At 38.1% G+C, this 24359-nt stretch overlaps 1 protein-coding gene across 1 annotated transcript in view; it reads right to left on the bottom strand.

The window, feature by feature from the left end:
* The window catches only part of COLEC10 (collectin subfamily member 10), a 48910-nt gene that overhangs the window by 18593 nt on the left and 5958 nt on the right, over window positions 1-24359 (bottom strand). The window contains exons 2-3 of the mRNA XM_004047465.4: window positions 7161-7232; window positions 5692-5763 (exon numbers count right to left, since the gene is read on the bottom strand). Coding sequence (XP_004047513.1) covers window positions 5692-5763; window positions 7161-7232 — 144 coding nt within the window. The remainder of the gene's footprint in view (window positions 1-5691; window positions 5764-7160; window positions 7233-24359) is intronic.

Below are 24359 nucleotides of genomic sequence, written 5' to 3'. Positions count from 1 at the left end.
ATAGTATATTTATTTCCATGGTATAGTGAAGCAAAGTATGAGAGTTTCAGTTGTTCTGCATCCTTACCAACACTAGATATTGTTAGTCATTTTTATTTTAGCCATTTTGGTTAGTATGCAGTACTATCATAGTTTAGTCAAATATGTTCTTTTGTTAAGTGACTATTCTTTTGACCTTTTTTATTTCTTTGGGTTATCAGTTATTTTTCTTAGTGATTTGTATAATCTCTTTATATGTTTTACATGTAAGCCCTTTATTGAATACAAAGGTAGCACATAGCCAATTCTGTGGTTTCCTTTTTTGTTCTCTGAGAAGTATCTTTTAATGAATAGAAGTTCTTTATTTTATTTTATTTTATTTTTGAGATGGAGTCTCACTCTGTTGCCCAAGCTGGAGGGCAGTGGTGTGATCTTTGCTCACTGCAATCTCCGCCTCCCTGGTTCAAGTGATTCTCCCACCTCAGGCTCCCAGGTAGTTGGGATTACAGGCATGTGTCACCACACCCAGCTAATTTTTGTATTTTTAGTAGAGATGGGGTTTCGCCATGCTGGCTAGGCTGGTCTCGAATTCCCGATCTCAGGTGACCTACCTGCCTTGGCTTCCCAAAGTGCTGGGAGTACAGGTGTCAGCTACTGTACCTGGCCAGAAGTTCTTTATTTTGATAGACTTCAATTTGTTAATTTTTCTTACATGGTTAGTCTTTGTCATATCCTGTTTAAAAACGTGTTGGCTACCCTAGGATCAAAGATATAGACTTCTATATTAACTTCCAGAGGCATTATTGCTTCACCTTTCCAATTTAGGTCTCTCAGATTTGGGTTTACCACCAAATTTACATCTATAAGCCATGGATTTTAGGTACAGTGTTAAGTATGGGATCGAGATTATTATTTTTATACATGAATAGCCAATAACTCAGTACTATATATTGATTAGCTTGTGAATTCTATTACAAAATAGTGTCGACTTTGCATAAATCAAGTTTGGTAGTCTGTTTCTGGACTCTTCCCTTAATTCATTTGTCTATCTCTTCATGAAATTACACTATTCTAATGGTTTAGTTTCCTAATAAATGTATAAACTCAAACTCAGTAATTTAAGTCTTCTACCTTTGTTTTATTTTTCATTTTTCCAAATTGTCTTGGGTATTTTTGGTCATTTTCATCTACACATATATTTTGAATTGGCTTATCAATTTCTAAAAGAACACTTCTGGGATTTATTTGTTTGTTTTGTTTTGTTTTTTGTTTTGAGATGGAATCTCACTCTGTTGCCCAGGTTGGAGTGCAGTGCTGGTATCTCGGCTCACTGCAACCTCCACCTCCCAGGCTCAAGCAATTCTCCCACCTCAGCCTTCCAATAGCTAGGATTACAGGCATGCACTACCACGCCAGGCTAATTTTTATATGTTTAGTAGAGACGGGGTTTCATCATGTGGCTAGGCTGGTCTCAAACTCCAGACCTCAGGTGATCCATCCGCCTCGGCCCCCCGAAGTGCTAGGATTAAAAGCATGAGCCACCATGCCTGGCCCACTTCTGGGATTTTGACTGAGGTAGCATTGAGTTGATGGATCAATCTGGGAGAGAACTGGCATATTAACAATATTGAGTCTCTCAACCCAGTAACACAGTTTTACCTTCATTACCTTAGATATTCTTTAATTTCTTGTCCATTATGTGTAGTTTATTGTAGAGGGCTTGTAACTTTTGTTGGATTTATTTTTACATATTTACTTATTTTGACACTATTATAAATGGTCTCTTTTTAAATTGTTTCTATGTAGAAACAAAACTGATTTTTGTATGTCAAGCCATCTGAAAAACTTATCAATACAAATAGATTATCTATAGATTATTTTGTACTAGGTATGCAATCATGTTCTCCACAAATAATAACGCTCATATTCCTTTATTTTCAATTATTATGATTTTTATTTTTCTTCCATTTTTGCTGTGATTAGAACCTCATGCATAATGTTGATTAGAATTGCTGATAGAGGGCTGTGCTAATTTCATTCCCAGTCTCAGGAGATAAAGTGTTCAGTATTTTATTATGGAGTATCATTTTTAAGTAGATTTTTGTTGTTGTTGGTATTCCTTTTCAAATTATGTTTCCTTCTATTTCTAATTTGCTAACAGTTTTTAAAAACATGAATAGGTATCGGTTTAATTAAGTGTTTTCTGGAGTAGTATTTCTGGAGTTCTAACTGGGAATATGGGGGCATTTCCTGGGCCATTCCTCTTTGACAGGCCTTGCATATCAATCCAGCTTCAGCAACTTTCTGCTCAAGCCTCTTAGCCACTTAGGGCTGCCCCACTTATGAACTGGTGGATGACTTGGGAGGAAGTTAGTACAGAATTCATCACTTGCCTTAGTATGATTCCCTTCTCCTCCAGATCACGGCCCCTAAAGTTCTGTTCATTTTGGTTGCACAGTCATACCTTCAGATATGTATTTAAATATTTTTTTTGACCCAGCTAGTCATACTTAGCAGAAGGATTAATGTAAGACAGGCAAATCCTCATGGCCTGTAGCAGAAGTCTGAATTTTGTCTTTATTAGTAGTAGTGTCAGATTTTTCTTTCACCATTACAACTTGTTATTGGTGTTATATGTAAATTAATAATATTGTCAATTTTGAGACTATACCTCTATAAAGTAGTTTTCATATATAAGCTGTTAGATTTGGAAACTTTTTTTTCCACAGACTAGCTCTGGCCCTGTATATTTCAAACATTGCTTCTTTTCCACAGCCCACACATTTCGTAGGCTGGATGCCCCGGGACACATTGATATGATGATCCGACCTCTGACTCGGCACTTTTGCATCCTGGCTTTGGATAGAGCTACATAGTAAGTGATAGGAGTATTCTTGGAAACTATTTCTGCATTGGAATTGCTAGCAATAAGTATACATGGAAGTCACATCAAATTACATAAAGATATCTCATTAACTCCAAACTAAATGTTTCTCCCTCAAGCTCCTCTTAGCTAGCTCCCAAGATTCTTGTATCCACTCCAAAACTGCCCAGTACAAGAAGGATGTTGAGGGAAACTGGAGCAGGAGAGAGAAATCTTAACCTGTGCATTTTCAATGGGGAAATATCACTTAAGGACGCACAAATTAGTTTTTAGGAGGTGGAATTGTACTCTTTTAAAAATATATAAAGCACAAACATACACAGAATACCTAAACACATATATCATCCATGGGTGGTATTAAAAATTCATGGGGAAGGGCAATTAGGAAAGAAATATGTCTTAAAAGCCTTGTTAGGGGAGTAGTATCTTTAAAAAATGTTAAGAAGCACTATTTTAATCATTTGAGGTGAATCTGTCTTACTTTACAAATTTTATTGAGGTATATGGCCATGTGAACCCATTGCTGCGGCTTTTATCAGCATCTTGGGAAGGACTGAAACACATGAGGACTCTTCATGGTAAAACCATCACAGACACACACTGCAGCAGGACTTCTGAACCATGGGAAGCTCATATTGCTCTTTCCCAGCTATAAGGATTTCAACCACAAGGAAATACACAATATAACCCACCAGATCTGAGACACCCATAGCAATTTCTCTTCAGTGGCACTGCCCTTCATCCCTGCCTCCGAATGCAGGCTGAAGGGAATTTCTCAAATGAGTGAGTTGGAAAGTGGAGAAAGAGGGAGTACTGAGCCACAGGATGAGAAGAGAGAGGCCACAGCCTAAGCTCAGACCACAGTCTGTCAACCTGCCTGCAAGGACATACTGCTGGACAAGTGAGCCACATGCTTAATTATGCAGCTGCTCAAGCATTTACAAAAAGATGGAGGGTACATCAAGGCTACAGAAATTATATTACCCATGGGATTGAGCTTCCCCTAATCTTTTTTGTACAAGCATCTCTTGCATCTCTCTCTAGTGCCTTTTGCCTATTTCCATAATGTTACTATTCTTCAAGACCTAGGTCTGTTCTTTCGCCTATCAGTCTTGCCTTACTCTCCAACTTGAGTCCTGGAGTAGTCATGTTATTCAGTATTATATTTATTTTTTCTTTGAGATGGAATCTCACTCTATCTCCCAAGCTGGAGTGCAGTGACATGATCTTGGCTCAGTGCAAATTCCGCCTCCCAGGTTCAAGCGATTCTTGTACCATAGCCTCCCCAGTAGCTGGGATTACAGGCATGCACCACCACACCCAGTTAATTTTTGTATTTTTAGTAGAGATGGGGTTTTGCTATCTTGGCCAGGCTGGTCTCAAACTCCTGACCTCAGGTGATCCACCCATCTCAGCCTCCTAAAGTGTTGGGATTACAGGTGTGAGCCACTGCATCCAGCCTCTAATTCTTTATAAGAAAGTTCTATCTTCCTGAATAGTCTATGAATGTCTTGCAATAAAATTTTATGTTCATTCAGTTTCATATCTCTAAACTAAGTAAAACAATGCTTGCTTAAATTACTGAATATCAGGAGCAATTAGAACCTGCTACCATTGTGGGGCTTTCTGAGAGGAGGACAGGGAAGGAATGCTTAGACAATACAGAGGAGACTATCTCTGTTTTCTAATATTCAGGCTTTAATGATGTATAAGATCAGGGCCAGGTGTGATGGCTCATGCCTGTAATCCCAGCATATTGGGAGGCCAAGGCAGGCGGATCACCTGAGGTCAGAAGATCGAGACCATCTTGGCTAGCACAGTGAAACCCCTGTCTCTACTAAAAATACAAAAATTCAGCTGGGCGTGGTGGTGGGCATCTGTAGTCCCAGCTACTTGGGCAGCTGAGGCAGGAGAATTGCTTGAACCCAGGAGGCAGAGGTTGCAGTAAGCCGAGATCCCACCGCTACACTCCAGCCTGGGTGACAGAGCAAGACTCCATCTCAAAAAAAAAAAAAAAAAAAAAAAATCAGGACAAGACTGAAAACAAATGGGTATCCACATATATGCTCCAAGTTTCTATCCTGTTAATAGATCATAGGCACAGAATTTTTGGTTAATCCACTCAGATTAAAAAAGAAAATTTTACTGTCCTCTGCCTATTTTGTATTTTATTAATAATCATGTATCATTTTGATCATAGCAAGGATTTGTAGCCAACAAGTAGATCCCAGGAGATAATTCAACATAAAGACTATCAGACCTTGATGCTTGATTCCGTTTCTGCCATCTTGTTTCATTTTATTCTAGGTATTTCTTTTTTTGAGCTGTGAGATATATTGCTTATATATGGAAGAAAGAGACAAACTATGAAGACAGACAGAATTATTAATTTAAAAGAAGGAAAAGGAGATATTTTCATGATACAAAACCTTAAAATGATTAAGGGTAGCCTCAATTTGCTTTATTTATTTATTTATTTATTTATTTATTTATTTTAGAGACAGGGTCTTACTCTGTCACCCAGGCTGGATTGCAGTGGTGTGATCATGGTTCGCTGCAGACTCAAACTTGTGGGCTCAAACGATCCTCCTACCTCAGCCTCCTATGTAGCTGAGACTATAGGTATGTGCCACCATGCCCAGCTAATTAATTTTTTTTTTTTTGGTAGAGATTGGGTCTTGCTGTGTTGTGCAGGCTGGTTTTGAATTCTTGGCTTCAAGGTATCCTCCCACCTTGGTCTCCGAGTGTTGGGATTACTGGTGTGAGCCATCGTACCCGGCCTCAATTTGCTTTGAATTGCTACTGGAGAATAGTAAGATGCAACTTACCCTTCTTCCCAATGGGCCCAGTCTTTCCAATATTGCCCTGATCTCCCATATCACCCAGTTCTCCTTTAATTCCTGAAAAGCAAACATGTTATCTTTTTATCATAAGGTTTTATCTTCCCTTGAAATGTGGCTAATGTGATATTCACTTGAAAGAAATACCAACAAGTATATTCTTCTACCAGTGATATCTAATATATATCCCATGCTATATTGTCTAGTTTAACAGACTTACAATGTATGTATTAAAATTAAAATGTGAGTGAATATGAATATATACTATGGACATGATGATATTAAAATACTTGCTGATATAGTATTTCTAGAATGACTATGGCAGAGGATGTTTAAAAGAAAGGTTAGAGAAGGGCCAGGTGAAAGTATTCTTGACTCGATTCTGGTTTTGTTCTTCTTTAGCTCCATTTTGTCTTCCTTCTGGACTTCTATTTCTTCTCTCTTTTAAAACAAGATTTAACAGTTGTGCCACTTAAAAACAGGGCGGGGAACATGCAGTCATAAAACCTAATGATCAAAGAGACATCAGACATGGTCCTGCTGAGTTTTCATTCAAAAAACTATGGTTAGGAATCACTGAGCTCTTCCAATGCTATTTCTTTTTATAAAAGTCTAAAAAATATTTGCCAATTAAAAATCTTTATTTTGTAAGAATAGTCTTGTAATCGACATGCATATGTATACATAGGTTTAAGTCGGCATTTCCCAAATTGAGGTCTCACAGGTCTGTGAGTCTCTCTTTCTTTTAAATTATTCAAGATTTTAAAATAAGTGGTCTAGGGCAGCCCTCTTGTAGCAGTTGGCAAGAAATATTTCAAGTGTTCAGAAGGTGCACACATACACATCACAACCTAGAAGTTATATTTTGGCGAAGCCAACTCCCAGCTTTGTGAGTGAAGACACTTCCTAATCATATCTGTGTTACTCTCTTCATCTTTGATTCCACTCCTCCCATACCCCACCATTTCTCCAGTGTGTTATTCTTTTGTATATAACAAAGGAGAGAATTAAAGAAATAAAGAGATCTTGGGGAAAGGTGAATAGATCAATGAATCAGGTAGCCCTTTTTGTTTCTTTTTATCTTCCTCCTTAAGCTCTGTGCCAGCTAAAAAAAAAAATGCTGCTTAGCAGTGGCTTTAGAAGGGAGACACAGCTATGAACACAGCACTATAAAACATCGTTTCTTAAATATTCTCAGACACTGCTTTTCCCTGGGGCTCCCAGTGTCCCACACCAGCCAGCCCTAAAGAATGCAACTTGAGAAACATATGAGAGTCTTGTTGACAGGTAATCTCAGAAGGGCATTCAGATGGCGAGTTAATTCATGTGTGAAATATATTTCGGGCATTGTTGGGGCAGAGGGCATTATGAAAGCTGCTAATTTCCAGGGCAAGGGCCAGGAGAGAGAGAAGAACAATTATGATATTAAAATGTCAGTTTCACATTATTTTAGTTACCTTTCGGCCCCATGCGTCCCACTTTGCCATGCTTTCCCTCTTCTCCTGGATCTCCTTTTTCACCATCATCTCCTTTTGAAACAGAAAATGAGATAGAGTGAAGCATCTCAAACAGTAACATGAGCACATTCTCCCAGGGTAAGGTGGACATGGTTACAATCTTTCCCTCAGCTCAGCGCTTGCCTCACAATCCAGATGTGAGTATGGATGTATGTTCACATGCATTTGACAATCAGGTGAAAGGAAGAAACTTCCAGTATATTTTATTTTTCACTTTTCTCCACATCCAACTCTATGTTTGAAGAAATATTCTTGTTGCTGAATTGAGATGTTTGGCCTGACAAATCTTTATTCTTGCTGTAGAATCTAGCAAATTCTGTATGGACAATAAACATAAAATTTACACAAACACACACGCACACACACACACACAGAGGCGCACATAACTTATTACTCTCTGACTGCATGCTTGAGAACTCCAAAATTGTAGGCATGACCTAGGAAGCTAGGAATAGGAGACTAGGAATGGAGAAGCCACGAAGCAGTTTTCCATGAGTGGCAACTGTCTTAATCACAGGCAACTGTAGCTCCAGCACCTTGAAGAATTAAAGATTGAATGAATGGTTTAATGAACAATGCCCAGACTGAGAATCAGGAGTCTTGGATTTTAATGCCATGTTAGTCACTGATGGTTTCAACAAATCTTCAACAGGCCGGTGATTGTGTTTATTGGCTTTGGACTAGGACAGATTTGACTGAAGTCTCAGCTCCACCACTCATTATCTGGAGAAATTTGAGTACAGAACTTCCCTCTCTGAGTCTCACTTTTCTCTCCAGCAAATTGATCTAATAACACCTACTGGAGTGGGCTTTCAGGAAGTTCAAATGAGACAACAGACATAGAACACCTGGGATACAATCAGTGCTTAGCAATGATGGCTGCTGTTTTTCTTTCCTTTATGCTTCCTTTCCTAAATGTGGGGATAGTATCTGCTCTCCACGCCTCACTCAGTTGTTTTAGGATCAACAAGGTGAGCATGTGAATGTGCTTTGAAAACAAAGAACACAACACACGATATTATGACCAGATACCTGCATTATCACCACAGCAATCTCAGGGCATGAAAGAACCCTGTCCATCAGCAGATGAAAGGAGGAAAAACAAAACCTTCTAAAGACAAAAATGAAGTTCTTGGGATGAGACAATTTGAGCGAGAGTAACTTGTGATGTTCATTGATTTATCCAGGAAAAAACACGACCAGAGATTGTCTTTTTATTTTTTTCTGAGTGCAGAATGTTGAAATTTTAAGTGAAAGCAAGGATAATGTATGGAAGAGTTGGATTTCCAGGTGTGAGATTGATCAAACATTGAAATACTTCACAAGGGAAGCTATAGATGCCTCCTAGGATGGCTTTCAGAAAAGAATGCACAGGTGATATCTGTGGTCAGACCAGAGGTAAGAACTGAGTGAACTAGATGAAATTTTTTTCTTCTTCTTTCTTTCTTTTCTTTCTTTCTCTTTCTTTTTTCTTTCTCTCTCTCTTTCCCTCCCTCCCTCCTTCCCTTCCTTTCCTTCCCACTCTCCTTCCTTCCCACTATTCCTTCCTTCTCTCTCTTTTTCTCTCTTTCTGACAGTGTCTTTCTCTGTCACCCAGGCTGGAGTGCAGTGGTGTGAACACAGTTCATTGCAGCCTTAACCTCCTGGACTCAAGTGATCCTCCTGTAGATTACATTTTTCTAGCTAAAGTTAACAGCGAATGTCTATTGAGCAATTATAAAGTCAGCCAAGCACAAGCTAAGGACTTGACATGTAGTCATCATAGCAATTCTAGGAGATGGAAACTCGTATTGCTCTATTTCATGAATGAAAAAAAAATGAGACTATGTGGTTAACTTGCTTGCCTATTGTCATAGAGCTTTTAGTAGTCAAATGAGGATTCAACAACATGTACGTTTCTATCCCTCTAGATTCATCATGGTATACAGTTGTCCCTTTTGGTCTAGGTTCTGTGACTCTTAGCAGATGGCGGATTTTACAGAATTTGGCACCCTGCCAAATTTGTCAGGGCAAAAAGGGGAGTTGCAGAAAGAAATATAGTTTTTGTTTCCTTTTAGGCAAGAAAGATAGTGGGAGAAAAGAAAAAAAACAGCTTATTACTTAATGACTTTATTCACAGGAAATGTATCCTTGGGATGGGGTAGCATAACTGAGACACCACTTTGCCATTCACTGAGGGACTTTGGGAAGTCCTTTAACTTATCTGAGCTTTTTTTCATGCATTCATAGAATAGACAAAAATTACACTTTTTTTCCAGAGGGTGTGTAGCAAAGGTAAAGCTAGAAAAGTATTCTCCTTCAGGGAGTCCTTTCTAATACTCCCAGACTGGGCTAAATTCTCCCTCTAATTACCTTTGTTGCTTAAAAATAACACTTTATACCAAATGTGTCGGTGTATTTCCACTTATCTCTTACATTTCCCTGTGACCCAAAGCATGGTGGGATCATAAGTGATTTTTTCTAGCATCTCCAGAATTTAGCACAGTGCCTGGCTCTGGTGTTTAATAAATGTAGTTGAACTGAATACACTTTGTGTGAACCATAAGACATTCTACAAATATAATAGCAGTGTTTATCAAATACTTTGTGCCAAAAATGTTCTTAGCAGTTGACATGCAATCTATCATTTGATCCCCACAGCAAGCTTTGAGATGGATACTATTCTTTGCTCCATTTTACAGAAAAGGAAATGGGGTCACAGAGAGGTTAAGTAACATCCAAGGTCACATAACTCATAAGTGGTAAAGCCAGGATTCAAACAGGGGCATTTGTCCTCCTAGCCCATGTTCTGAACAAGCTGGATGATTTAGAACAAATTCCTGCCTTAGCATTTCTGGGTCTTGGGTTCCTCTTCTGTACAATGGGACTAATGATGCACGTCCTGCTCATGAAAAGGCAAGATAAAAACAAGCATATATGTGAAGCCCTTTGAGAATCAAAATGCCACACAGATGTGAATTATTGGTGCCATTATTCTTTCTCCTTCCTTCTTCCCCTTCTATAAGCTTTCCCATTCGTTTTCAAGCAAATGTTTAACCAGAGGCAGCCGGGTGAGTGACTTAGTCATCTACTGCTCCCTGGTGGCTCTTGATGGAGATCTGGGAGGGTGAAACAGGATTATTTATTATTCTTCAACCCATGTGACTGCATCCCAGCCTGGTGGCCAAGCAGGCTGCTGGCACAGATGAAGTAAACAACTTGAGCCCTAGCCTTCAGCATGGGTCCTGGGTTTGTTTGATCTTTGGTACTTACTTTAATGAGAACTGAAGGGAGATGTAAAAGCAAGATTTGGATAGGGACCCCCCCCCCCACCTCCCCGCCGACCTGGCTCACAGTTGTTTGTTTTTGTATTTATTGGATGAGTAGGACAATTTACACTATTTTACTTCATTTAGAAATAGCCACTTGTATTTGAAAATTAAGTGAAAAGCTATAAACTGAAATAAGCTAATTTCAATTTTACAAAAATTATTTGCTTTGCTCACACCCACTCCCCAAGCCACCAGCAGAATTCCAACAGAGCACACATTTGACCGCATTTTCTTAGATAGGACTTTTCCCCCTGCCCAATTAGCAAAATGTCTTTTAAAATTGAATTCTAGTTGGAATCCAGGCCAGTACCCTTTACTCAAAGGAAATACTTATTAAAAAGTAGTGAATTGTTTTGGAGATGCTAAAATTAATTAATTAAAATCCTTTTCCCTTTGTCAAAACAATCTTATAGACTGGGGAGTTGTTGTTAGTAACCTTTCTCCTGATCAGCCTTAGAATTGAATGGGATAGACTGGGCATGGTGGATGACGCCTGTAATCTCAGCACTTTGGGAGGCCGAGGTGGGTGGATTGTTTGAAGTCAGGAGTTCAAGACCAGCCTGACCAACATGATGAAACCCTGTCTCTACTAAGAATACAAAAATTAGCTGGGCCTGGTGGCAGGTGCCTGTAATCCCAGTTACTCAGGAGGCTGAGGCAGGAGATCGCTTGAACCCGGGAGGTGGAGGTTGCAGTTCGTGCCACTGCACCCCAGCCTGGTGATAGAGCGAGACTGCATCTCAACAGCAACAACAACAAAAAAAAAAGAAGAAGAAAGAAAAAATAAAGAATTGAATGGGATAGCTGGTACGTTGTGATTTCTTAACAAGGCAAGAACTCCTGCCTAAAATATACCCTTCCCACTCCTACTTACATCTTCTTCCCATCTATGCCAATTGCATCCTCATTCTTGGAAATTTCAGTAGTCATCAATTATGCCCCATACCTCTTACATACATGACACGTACCAGTAGAGTCATAAAACAAACCACTCCCTAGTACTTTTACTTCCCCAATCTCAACCTCATCACTTCACTGAAATCTTCAGGCCTCATTGGGACCTGCTATTGTTAGCCTTCTCCCCATTCATCCATTTTATCATTCCCTTGGTGCCTTCACCTACCCAACCTGCCTGCTCCTGGCTATCCTGAATTCTTTCAAGTCAGCCACTTCTGCACAGCTTTCCCTAAGGCAAAGAGAGTGCACTGCCTTGGTTAAGAGTACTCTGAAACAAGCCATTTCATTTATTCCAATCTCAGTTTTCTCATCCAAAATGGAGAGAATAATCCCAACCTCATAGGATTGCTGTGGATTAATGGAGACAGTGGATGAAAAGTGTTCAACACCGTGCCTGTCTCATTTGGTAAACTCATCAGTGTCTGCTTTAATGAGAATAGAAGTAGATAAGTGATTATTTCTTAGTATTCACTACCTCAATCTCTATTATATAATCATTACTTACTCTTTTACTTGGCTGTGTTTTTTTTTTTACCCTTTATTGTAAAACTTTTCACAGAATTAAAGATAAAAACCCATTACTGAGATTTACCAATTAGCACATTGTCATTGCTTCATGTAATTATTTTTGCTATATTTTTTTAAAAAGTAAATTATAGACATGAACATATCTCCCTTAAGTACTTCAGTAAGTGTTTTTAAAGGGTAAGAACAAACTCCTATATAAACATATTGTCATTATATCAGTCTTGCTTTTTAAAGGGCTGTAGGCATTTGAAAACGTCACCTTGATAGAGTTCTGTGATCTTGTTCATCTCAGGCCCACACTGCTGTGCTATATATAATCTCATACAAGTAAGAAATGAGTAGTTAGAAGCGAAGCAGACATTCAGAGGAGTAAGCCTAAGTCCTTTGAAAACAAATCATGACAAATAATTCCATTTTCTCTTCTGAAAGAACTGTTAGATCAAGAAACTGCCTTGGACAGAGTGGTTGGAAGAAGAAAAATTTCCACTGGTGATTCACAGAAGGGAGTCATTCATGGAAAGGTGGGATGACGTATTGATGAAGCCCAGGGGAGGGTCCTGACCTTGCATATTCAGGCGTCAAATCTTAATCACATTGCTTATCAGCTCTGTGAACTTAGCTATGATATTTAAACTCTCAGTGCTCCCATTTTCTTATCTATAATTGGAAATAACTAGAGTGCTTACCTGTTCTAGAGTCTCCCATCCTGGGGGTGGCTCCCTCACTCTGAGACCCATGCTACTTTGATTCACTTTAATAGCTTTGTGATGGAAATTTAGGGGAAGCTTTCTTTGTATGTCTTTTAATAAAAACATAAAAAGCGAGCAAGCATGGATTTTGAATGAAGACTAATTTGTAGACATTATACGTTTGCAACCATCATTGTCATGAGGCAGGTTATCTGTGGAAAAGGGAGGCCCAGACCCTGGCAACGTTGCTCAAGAACAAATAAACAACAGTGTGCTTCTCAGGAATAGAAAAAAAACTATCTACATGATAGTGGGGCAGGTGTCTTCTAAGAGATTTTTCTGAGATTCTATCTAATATGGTTTAACTGTGTTCCCACCCAAATCTCATCTTGAATTGCAGCTCCCACAATTCCCATGTGTCATGGGAGGGACCCGGGGAAAGATAATTGAATCATGGGGGCAGGTCTTTTCCATGCTGTTCTTGTGATAGTGAATAAGTCTTGTGAGATCTGATGGTTTTATAAAGAAGAGCTCTTCTGTACATGCTCTATTCTTGCCTGCTGCCATGTAAGACATCCCTTGTTCTTCCACCATGATTGTGAGGCCTTCCCAGCCATGTGGAACTGTGAGTCAATTAAATCTCTTTCGTTCATAAATTACCCAGTCTTGAGTATGCCTTTATTAGCAAGGTTAGAACAGGATAATATGGTATCCTAACATTATCTTATGTGGAATGTGCAGGAAATGAGATTTTTCACATAAAACCATTAGCACTTTTCCTAACACATTTAAAGCATTCAAAAATTTTGTTTATTATGGGCTTAAAGTAAGGATATGGTTTAAAAAGAACCAACTGCATCTTAATCCATAGAAAACTACTTTCTTTAAGGGGAAAAGCTGTCTCAGGAAGAGTCTTATAAGAAAGACAGCAACTCTTTACAAAGATGTGATTTGCCAAGGACCTCCACCTTCAGGAACCACATGTGTATTGGCAGACAGGACACTCATTCAAGTTCCCTCTGAAAGCTCAGTACAATGGACAAAATAGGAATTTTATAGTCACACATACTTAGGCTCAACTCCTGAATTTACTATATAACAGCTATTTAATCTTATACTAAATAATTTATACTTACATTTTAATGTAATATACTGAATTTATAAATTATTTAATTTTAATAATTTTATTAAGTAATTTGTCAAATTATTTGATAAATTATTTAAACTTACATTAAATCTTATACTAAATAATTAACCTTCCTGCTTTAGTTTCCTATCCGGGAAAATAGGGATGATGACCCTTTTCTCATGGAGTTACCTAAAGATTAAGTAAGATTATGGATGGTAAAATTCATCAAAGAGCCGCTTGCATGGAATGTGCTCTCACTGATGCATAAATATTGCAAGCATACTGAGCATTTTTTGCTTTCATTTTCTTGGTATCCACTCCCTGGGCTTCAGGTAACAGCTCCACAGTTTTCTGCAGGAAATCACACTTACTCATTCTCAATCCATATGGTTTAGATCGTATCCATAGTAATTCATTCAGCAATTCACATGTGACCCAATAAGAGCCCACAAGTCTCATTTTGAGGATTTTATTTAGAACTTTCAAAAATGGAGACTTGCTCTTTCTGCAGGAGTCTCAGAGAGGATAGACTATCATTGAAGAATCCGAATCTATTTTGACACCATTAAGAGAGAACCCACATTACAGTCATTACAGGGGAAAGCAGAATGGTGTGAAGACTCATCCCAGAACACGTGACTTGAGCAGCTGGACCTAACTCAGCTTGAATCCCTTCTTGTTAGGTGGGTCTATGAATTCCCCTGCTTTTCTCTGTGTGTTTGGTTGACGAGTGTAAGTTTGGTTTGTGTTGACCTCTTTCACTTGCAAACACAAGTTTCTTTACTAGTACAAACACTAGATAATGATTAGGAGAGGTTCCTTCCCAGGAAGAGGTCAAAGCCTCAGGAGAAGATGGACAAAGAAGCCGATAATTACTGTGAGAAATGCTGACAGTCGCTGCTGTGGGAGCACAAAGGAGGAAACACCTAACCCTACCTGCCCACACTTCAAACTCTCCACTATTCTTTGTCAGAAAGAAGTAAATAGGATCCTTTAGACTGAGTTCCACCAGAATAAACTTACATTGTAAGGTAAATACAAAGAAAATAAGCTAAAATACAAATTTGTCCTTGTATGAGGGCAGGCTGGTGCTAAAATGTCTTCGCCAATGAAATATTATGTGGATTTTTGTCTTCTGTTGAACTCCTTGTACCTCGTCAGTTCAGCTCACGTGTTACCTCCTCTCCCAAGGAGTCTTCTCAGTACAGATTTTCCTGCTTCCATCTCCGTCTTCAATGGTCAGAACTAAACTAACTCCCTGGAGGGAAATCCCCTCTCACTTTATAGCGTCCTATTGCATTGTGTCATAGGTGATAAGACAGGTCAGGGATGACAGACTGTATTCCTAGCACTTGGCACAGAGTCTGAGAAGCAGTAAATAGGTGATTGCTCAATAATTGTTTTCAAAAGAAAAGGAGTAACATCCTTAAAGACAAGGTAGATAAATGTGAGCTTAATGACAATACTGTCAAATGAGTTTGTAATTGATTGAAATGTCTTTCTCAATAATGGCTGATTAATGGATTGACTCCAGCCTGGTGGGAGGTCTGTGCTGATGGCCAATAATCTCATAAGGCAGCCCAGGCGGCAAATACACACACCACTGCCTCTACTTCTTCTGTCCACTCCATATTCTTCTTTCTTCTTCTAATTTACCTTTGTCTCTCAATATTACAGTCATGCTCTAATTTCCAAGGCTCGGTGCCCGAATCAGCTTCCTCACTCTCATCTTGATTCTCATCATATGTTCACTCTCTCTTTTTCCTCCCATCCCTGCTGCTGTTATTTTACATCTTCCTGTCTTTATGCTGCAACCCTATTCCTTACAGGTGATTCCTAAAGATTTTCATTGATGTATCTCAAGTGCCTAGAATAGTGTCTGTTCAATAAATTGTTCTTGAAATATTGGTTTCCTTGAATCTGAACTTCACTTTTCCCAACTATCTTGCAAATTAATCTTTATTAAATCATATTTCCATCATACTACTATCCAATTGAAAATGTTTCAACAGTTCTTCTGTGTTTATAGGCCACTTCAAACTAATTAGTCTAGTATGTGAACCTTCACAGGCTGGCATCAATGGAACTTTCCCATATTATTTTCTGACATTCTGATAAATGGCTCATTTAATTTATATACACTCATTACAACCCAGGAGTTTCTCTGCTGCACAACCTTCTATTCCTGTCCAACCTGTTTATTCATTGTTCATCAAAATGTCTTTCAGTTCCTGCCTCCATCGAAAAACATTTTTTTCATTTTCAATTAATCTGTTTAGAGAAGAATCTAAAAGTCATAAAAGGAAAGATACACATATATAGCATATGAGAAATTCAAAGAGATATAAATACGCAAAGTTTATAAACGAATGATAAGGGAGAAAATCAAACACTAAGGCATAAGAAATTAGTAATATTTTTAATATGCAAAGAGCTTTTGAAAATTGATTTGCAAAAAGGACAATAAAATAAAAATATCTAAAAATATAAGCAATAAGTAATAGATGAAAATGTCCAGACTATTAGAGAAATATATGTATGTATAAGTCTATATCATATTTCATCATCAGATTCACATCCAAAGATGCTGTAAATGCAGAGAGCTGAATGTTATCATTCATTGTTCTTGGCTATGTAAATTGCTACAACATTTCTAGAAAATAATTGTCAATAATGATTAAAATAAAGAACATGCATACCCTAATTTGCCTTAGGCAACCTATTTTATAGGAGTAACAGTAAAAACAAATGGATAAATAAGAATGTTTGTAGTGGCAAAAACAAAAACTGTAAACAAACAAAATGTATCATCATGGGACTGATTAAAAATAAAAGGATTACAGTAACATTACCATGATTAAAATTATATTCAAAATATAATATTATACTGATACTAAAAATAAGGAGTTAGCAAAAGCTCTTGGATATAGAGTGAGCTCCATGTTACATATAGAAAGTCTCTTAGGGAGTATTATATTTGTGTATGTATGACATCATTTAGAGAAGGAAGGAATAAATTAGAGAAAAGTATTAATACTAAGCTATTAATGATGTCTACAGGGGAGAAGAGGGTTCAGAGAGGGAAGGGTGATAGTAAAAAGAGATATCATTAGCTTTTTCTTTACATCTTCATTTTATACATCCTTACATATGTTACATGTTACAATAAGCACAGAACCCTCTTGCAACATAAAACATAAATAATAAATGATGTAAATGGAACTATGGCTCTTTATCTCTTTATAAATCCTACCCACAAGTCCTGTCTCAAGTTAAATTCTAATTTCTCTGAATTTATTGATGGAGTTATTTCCTTGATAATTCACCATCTGGCTCCTTGTTACTACTTTCTAACTGTTGCCTTGGAGTATTATTTAAATAATGCAATATTATTTAACTGTTTGTATTAATGTCAAATATTTAATTAAAGTGTAAGTTCCTTGTGATAAGAACAGATATTCTACACTTTGCTCTTGACTGTTGTCCAAAAACTCACAATTTTCTTACTTGTTTGTTCGTTGGCCAATTTTTACTGCATTTCTACTAGCTACCAAGCTGTGTTGTGTCCTAGGGATACAGGACTACCTTGGACAAGATATGATCTATGCCCAACAGTTTGGTGGGGTGGGAGGAGACACTGAACACAGTCTTTCAAATGAGTAGGTTACAGCTGGCATCCAACAAAGCAAGGCTTTGGAAAGATCAATGACACAGGAGTCAGGAGACTTGGCTTTTAACTCATCCTGTGTTGCTTTCTCCCCAAATGGCAAGATAAAATATCAAAGAAGAAAACAAAATGAATAGTTTTCATTTTCAATATTAACATTCTAAACAAATGCAAGGAAACACAATATGTAAGGAAATTAATTTATCTAATAAAAATATCAATGTCAATATGGATAAACACTAATATTTATGGGGTGCTTACTAGAGTCCAAGCCAGGTCATTGATGGGTGTGATTATTATCTCAACTCACCCCTTAATTGTGCCCCATCAATTCCAGGGACCCATGAACTTCATTTCCCCTTCAGCTAGTTCCTCTGCAACCTAGCAAAGAAAACAACTGAGGATTTCAAGTATCCTACAGTCTCTTCTATCTGAATTACAAAGTATCTTTTTTTTGTCGTTTTCAAGCTTATTTGGCTTAAAAAGAATGATCACTTGGAGCCTGCAATTATTTTGCAGTCATTGCATGTCTGAGTAAGTGGGTGGGGGTGGGAGGGTGGGAACTAACACTGTACTTAATGAAAAATGCAACATTAAGTTTTGTTAGGCAGGTTTCCTTCTGCCTTCACATATCTTTCATTATTAAAATGCATTCTCAGCCAGGCCCATAGAAACAAAAACAAAGAGAAATCCCATCAATTCAGGACTAAGTGGCATGCTTCTGCAATGCAATGCAGTCGTTAAGAGCATAGGATCTGGGATCAAAGCGCTTGGTTCAAGCCCAGGCTCCATCACTGAAAGGGTATGGGACTTTAGCAACCCATTTAAATTCTTTAAGCCTCAGTTTGCTCATCAGCAAGTCAGAAAAATGAAGTGCCTCCCTCACAGGGTTGCTGTGAGCAGTAAATGTGGTCATGCACATGAAGAGCTTAGAAGAGTGCTTAGAAGGTAGTGAGAGCTCCAGAATATTACATTATTACATTATGCCAGTAGCATCCAAGGGGCCATGAGGAATTTCTAGTCACTAGAAATGAAAGAGGTACAAGGAAGAGGACAAGGGGGAAGGAAGCCTTTGTGAGACCTTACCCTGTCATGCAGATCTGCAACATCCTGGTTGGTGTGTGTGTGTGCCTGTGTGTGTGTACGTTTTCCCAGAGCAGATTTATGCTCTTGGCATCTAAACATTTACAACACTCTGTATATGTAACCTGCAATATTCTCTCTAAAACTTATTTCAGTACAAAGTGAGTTAGAAACAAATTTAAGGAGAAAGTGTAGTATTGTTATTAAATGTAGTTATTAGGTTGGTGTTAAAGTAATTGCAGTTTTTGCCATTACCTTTGATAACTGTGTTATTATGTATACCAACATCTCAGTCTATGAACATCTCAAGTATCTGTGAGAACTGTAGTATCCTCTTTGATAATCCTCAATCACTAAATGAGACAAAATATAAAAACTGTAAGTCAAGATGATGGGCTATGTGATTAGTTTTTCTAGAAAAATAATGCCTAAGAAATATTTATGATATCTATTTCCAACTGCCTGCTGGAATTTTCCATTGATGTTCACGTGTAACTCAAACACAATTAAGAACTCATGATCTCCCAATTTTACTTCTGAAGTACCTCTCTATTGCACCCCATTCTCTCTATTCCAACAGCCCTAATTCAACTCTTGTCTTTCATTTATGTCCCATGAAGACCTTCTCATATCCTTCAGTCTATCTTCAACCCTGCTAAGAGATTTCTCTGCCTAAGAAGCAAATCTAATGTTGTTCTACTCAAAGACTTCCATTGGCTCCTCTGGTTTAAACTATCATTTGGTTGACTGGATCAGATACAAACAATCTCACAACTTCTGCAAAATAACTATGAAAATTATGTGGAAAAGAAAACCCACTGTTCAATTAAAATTAGGTTAGCAGATGACATGGTTTGATGTGTGTCCTCTCCAAATCTCATGCTGAAATGTAATCCCCCTTGTTGGAGGTGGGGCCTGGTAGGATGTGTTTGGGTCATGTAGGAGGATCTCTCATGCATGACTTGGTGCTCCTCTTGTGGTAATGAGTGGGTTCTCACTCTCAGTTTACACAGGATCTGGTTATTTGAAAGAGTGTGACACTATCGTCCTTTCTTTTGCTCTTCTGCCATGATTGTACGTTTCCTGAGGCCCTCACCAGAAGCAGATGGTGGCACCACACTTTTTGTACAGTCTGCAGAAGCATGAACAAAATAAACCTCTTCTTAATAAACTACCCAGTTTAAGGTATTCCTTCATATTATGGCAACATAAAATTGATTAATGCAGCAGACAAGTATAATAAGTTTTTATTTATGTTGAAGCCATTGGAGCTAAAATAAAAAAAAGAGTAATTCTGTGTTCTACCTTATGAAAATGTCAATCCTATCCACTGAAAAGGGGGCAGGATAACACTTAGTTAGTTCCTCCTCCATTGAACATCCTTTGCTCTAAGACTCAGAGTCTTTACTAACCAGAAAACTGAGTCAATAACTTTGTTGCACTGGTGGTGTCTTTGATGCTATAGAATTCCATGCTCTACCCTCTCACTACCCAGTCATTTTTCTACATTTCTAAAATTAAGACAAGAAAGGATATAGAAGAGGCGATGATATGACCCATTTTAGGAGATTATCTTCCCATTAATGAAGCCCTGTGGGCAGATGCTGGGACACCTTGGCAGTTGAGAACGCTGGACATTTTAGTTTTGCATACACTCATCTGTTCAGAGTTAAAATATTACAGAATCAAAAAGAGGGAGCAGAAAAAAAATTTAACATTAGTGTGGCTAGGCCACATTAGAATGATACCAACATGGTATTGTCTCCCAAATCATGGAGAGGCAAAAAAAAAAAAAAAATCATTCTCTACCCAGGCTAATCAAAATTTCGAGCTCATTTTAATTTGAAAAGTAAAATATCATCTTAAGTGTGCTCTAATTGAGGAAAGCAGGTCATATCCCTTGCCTTTGTACATTTTATGTGAGCTTTATTTCAGAGTATTTGGTCTGTGGCTGTGGTCTAGCACTGGCTTTGCCCCAGAATCATTGGTGACATTGTCCAGCTTTGCCATTCAAGTGAAGCATGGTGCTAGGGTGACACTGATAAATTGGTTCCAGAGACTTTCCTTTATGGTGTATCAAAGTCCCCCCAACCCATGCACATTTCTCTGGGAGCTTTCACTTTTGTCTAGAGTATATTTTCACACTTGCTGCCACACTGCATCCCTCAACTTCCCATTGGACATATGGGCCTCCTTCTTTTGGTTGTCCTGTCATTTGGTCACCCAGTATGTGGTCTGATGAGAGAAAGATGACTTTTTCACAACTTTTGGCTCTGACTGGCAAAATCTTTTTCTAAATCCTGGTTCATTTCAGGCCAGGCAGAACCACACTATCAAAACTATTTTTGACTGCACTCAATGCTACAATGTCTTGCACATACACTTATCCCCGGGCAGCATCAAATAAATGACCTTCAAAATCTATAAGCTCTTGAATGCAGATAACAATAAGAGTTATCTGTTTAAAGAATTTTGTGTTGGCTGGGCATGGTGGCTCACGCCTGTAATCCCAAAACTTTGGGAGGCCAAGGCGGGTGGATCACCCGAGGTCAGGAGTTCAAGACCAGCCTGGCCAACATGGTGAAACCCCATCTCTACTAAAAATACAAAAAATTAGCTGGATGTGGTGGCAGGTGCCTGTAATCCCAGCTACTCAGGAGGCTGAGGCAGAAGAATTGCTTGTACCTGGGAGGCAGAGGTTGCAGTAAGCAGAAATCATGCCATTGCTCTCCAGCCTGGGCAACAAGAGCAAAACTCCGTCTCAAAACAAACAAAAAAAAAGGAATTTTGTGTCCTCAGCACATCTATCCTGTCTTATTAAGATATGGCTGATTGGCTGGATGTGGTGGCTCACTCCTGTAATCCCAGCACTTTGGGAGGCCGAGGCAGGTGGATCACGAGGCCAGGAGATCAAGACTGTCCTGGCTAACACAGTGAAACCCCGTCTCTACTAAAAAAAAAAAAAAAAAATTAGCCGGGCATGGTGGTGGGTGCCTGTGGTAACAGCTACTTGGGAGGCTGAGGCAGGAGAATGGCGTGAACCCAGGAGGCGGAGCTTGCAGTGAGCCGAGATCACACCACTGCACTCCAGCCTGGGTGACAGAGCGAGACTGTCTCAAAAAAAAAAAAAAAAAAAAAGATATGGCTGATTATTCTTGAGATGAGATGACATCATCTCATTTAACAGAGCTCAGTTTCTCTCATCAGTTGGGTTGATCAGGGTCCTCTCTTCATAGTTAGGGAGGTAGAATGGGGGGCACAGGGTTTCTCCTCAGATAACTTTCTCACAACTGTGTGGTCAAATCGCATGCAAGAGCAGTATGCTTTAGTTTCCTTCTCCTTAAAATAAGGGTCATGATCCTTATAGGTGTCAGTTGAGCCTAAATAGAATAATGGATGAACCTTTGTAAATTCTAAAGAATGACTCCTGTTCATATAATTTGTTTAACAGATACAAGTGTCTTCCCGTGATCACAAGAGACCTAAACTGATGCTTCCAAGAACTGTTGAATCAAGAACAATTGCAGTAAATAATTTGAAAAGAAACCCCACATTATTTAGGCGCTACTTTACTTGAATCTCTGAGTGTCAGATTTTTTACTGTGTATATGTACAATTCTTTTCTAAAAGAGCAGAGAAAGCTATAAAATATAATTTAAAGAATTGTATAAAATGATAGGCTATTGCACATCCAATGCATAATGCAAAAAAACAGACAAACTGGTTATGGGTTGAAATATCATGAAGAAATGTGAAGAGTCTAACCACTCCATGCTAACAGACTTACCAAGTTTCTACAAGTAGAATTTTGTAAATATAAACAAGAGGAGTAAGAGAGAAAGAGAGAATTTGTGCCTGGCCTATATATCATCAATGACCGAAGGCCAGTAGAATAGCCTGCCTGTATGGCACAGACAGTAGCTAAAGGAAAAGTTTCTTAAAGGAAGAAGGAAGAACGATAAACAGGAAACACAATCTCATTCTCCCTTGGGTTTTGCTCTCCCATGGTTTGCTCTTATTTACAGAGTCCCTGAGACTACTTCAAGTGCTAAGAGCTTTACGCGGCTTAACTCATTTTTCCTCACCACAACCCTATGAAGAAGTCACACTATTATCATCCTCATGTTACTGATGAGAAATCTGAGGTTCAGTTTTCTGTGTTTTCACTCATGCAATCCCCATGACAACCCTAGGCATATTTACCACTGTTATTTCCATTTTACTAATAAGGAACGCCAGGCTCAGTTGGAGAACTACAGAAAGGAAGCAATATCAGCGAAGAGAAGAGGTGATCTCAAGTTTGTGAGCTCTTGACAAATAAAAGTTGACTTTGGAGTAAGACTGAAAACAGGCAGAAAATTGCAATAAGTAGGAGAAAGGAGCAGTCTTTCCCTGGTATGTTTCTATTTGGGGAGCCGACTTTACAATCTATGAGCCTTTCTTTAGGAATGGGGGAGAGAGCTTATGGTAACAAACAGTAGTGGAGACTAGTGAAAGAAATGATAGGTAAGCTATACACTAAACATGTCTCAATTTTCAAAATAAGCATTTGAGGTGGGCAATATGATCTCCATTGTATTTTTAAATTTTTTTTAATTTTTAATTTTTGTGGGTGCATAGTAGGTGTATACATTTATGGGGTGCATGAGATATTTTGGTACAGGCATGCAATGTGTAACAATGACATCATGGAAAACTGGGTATACTCAAGCATTTATCCTTTGTGTTACAATGTAATTATACTCTTTTAGTTATTTACAAATGTACAATTAATTTATTACTGGCTATAGTTCCCCTGTTGTCCTATCAAATATTAGGTCTTATTCATTCTTTCTATTATTTTTGTACCCATTAATTGTCTCTAGGTCCCCCCACTCCCCTTCCTAGCCTCTGTTAATCATCTTTCTATTCTCTATCTCCATGAGTTCAGTGTTTTGGCCATTTTATGGATGGAGACATTTAAGCTTAAGTTCGTATAGCTAGGTAAGTGGCAGAGCTCAGATTCAAAACTATATATATACACGTATATATATGTGTGTATATATGTGTATATATGTACGTTTTATATATATACATATATATACATATATAAAAGTCTATGATATATACATATAAAAGCCCATGATCTTCACATACATATAAATGCATATTGCTGTGATCTCTACTAGTGATTAATACATATCCAAATTATTATGTAAGAGAGTTGGAGAGAGACATGGCTTATTAAATTCATATTAAAATGAAACAAATCATTTTTTATCATTACCATTTAGTACTACTTCCTGATTCATCTTTACCTACACTTTTATTGACTGGAATTTTATTCTTCCTTTCATGACCTAAACTTGAAATGCCTTCTTAGTATCTACCTAAAGGAAAAGAGAGATGAAAAATTGTTCTAAGTATAGATACACTGAAATATAAAAGTTAAAAAAAAACAAACCACTGAAAATATTGGTCTGTCCTCATGCATAAAATACATATTAAAACACATAATGAAAGAATCTAGTGAATTAATACAATTAATAAAAAGTTTTGGGAAAACACCTAGTTGTTTACCCTTTCTGATAGTTACCAGAAAAGAATCAGCAACTTAACTTGCATCAAGGTGACTGAGCTAGAATAGTTCTGTGTCATGTTTATACATTGATCTCATGAACTCCTTTTCTAATGTTAACTTATAAAACCAACTAATCATTTTATGCTTAATGAGAATGATATAAGGTGAGGAAAATGATGTAACATGGTAGAATGGAACAATGCCTGCTCCAAAAA

The sequence above is a fragment of the Gorilla gorilla genome, chromosome 7 (assembly GCF_029281585.2).
Source record: "Gorilla gorilla gorilla isolate KB3781 chromosome 7, NHGRI_mGorGor1-v2.1_pri, whole genome shotgun sequence".
Classification (NCBI taxonomy): domain Eukaryota; kingdom Metazoa; phylum Chordata; class Mammalia; order Primates; family Hominidae; genus Gorilla; species Gorilla gorilla.
This window is presented reverse-complemented; position numbering and strand designations above follow the sequence as displayed.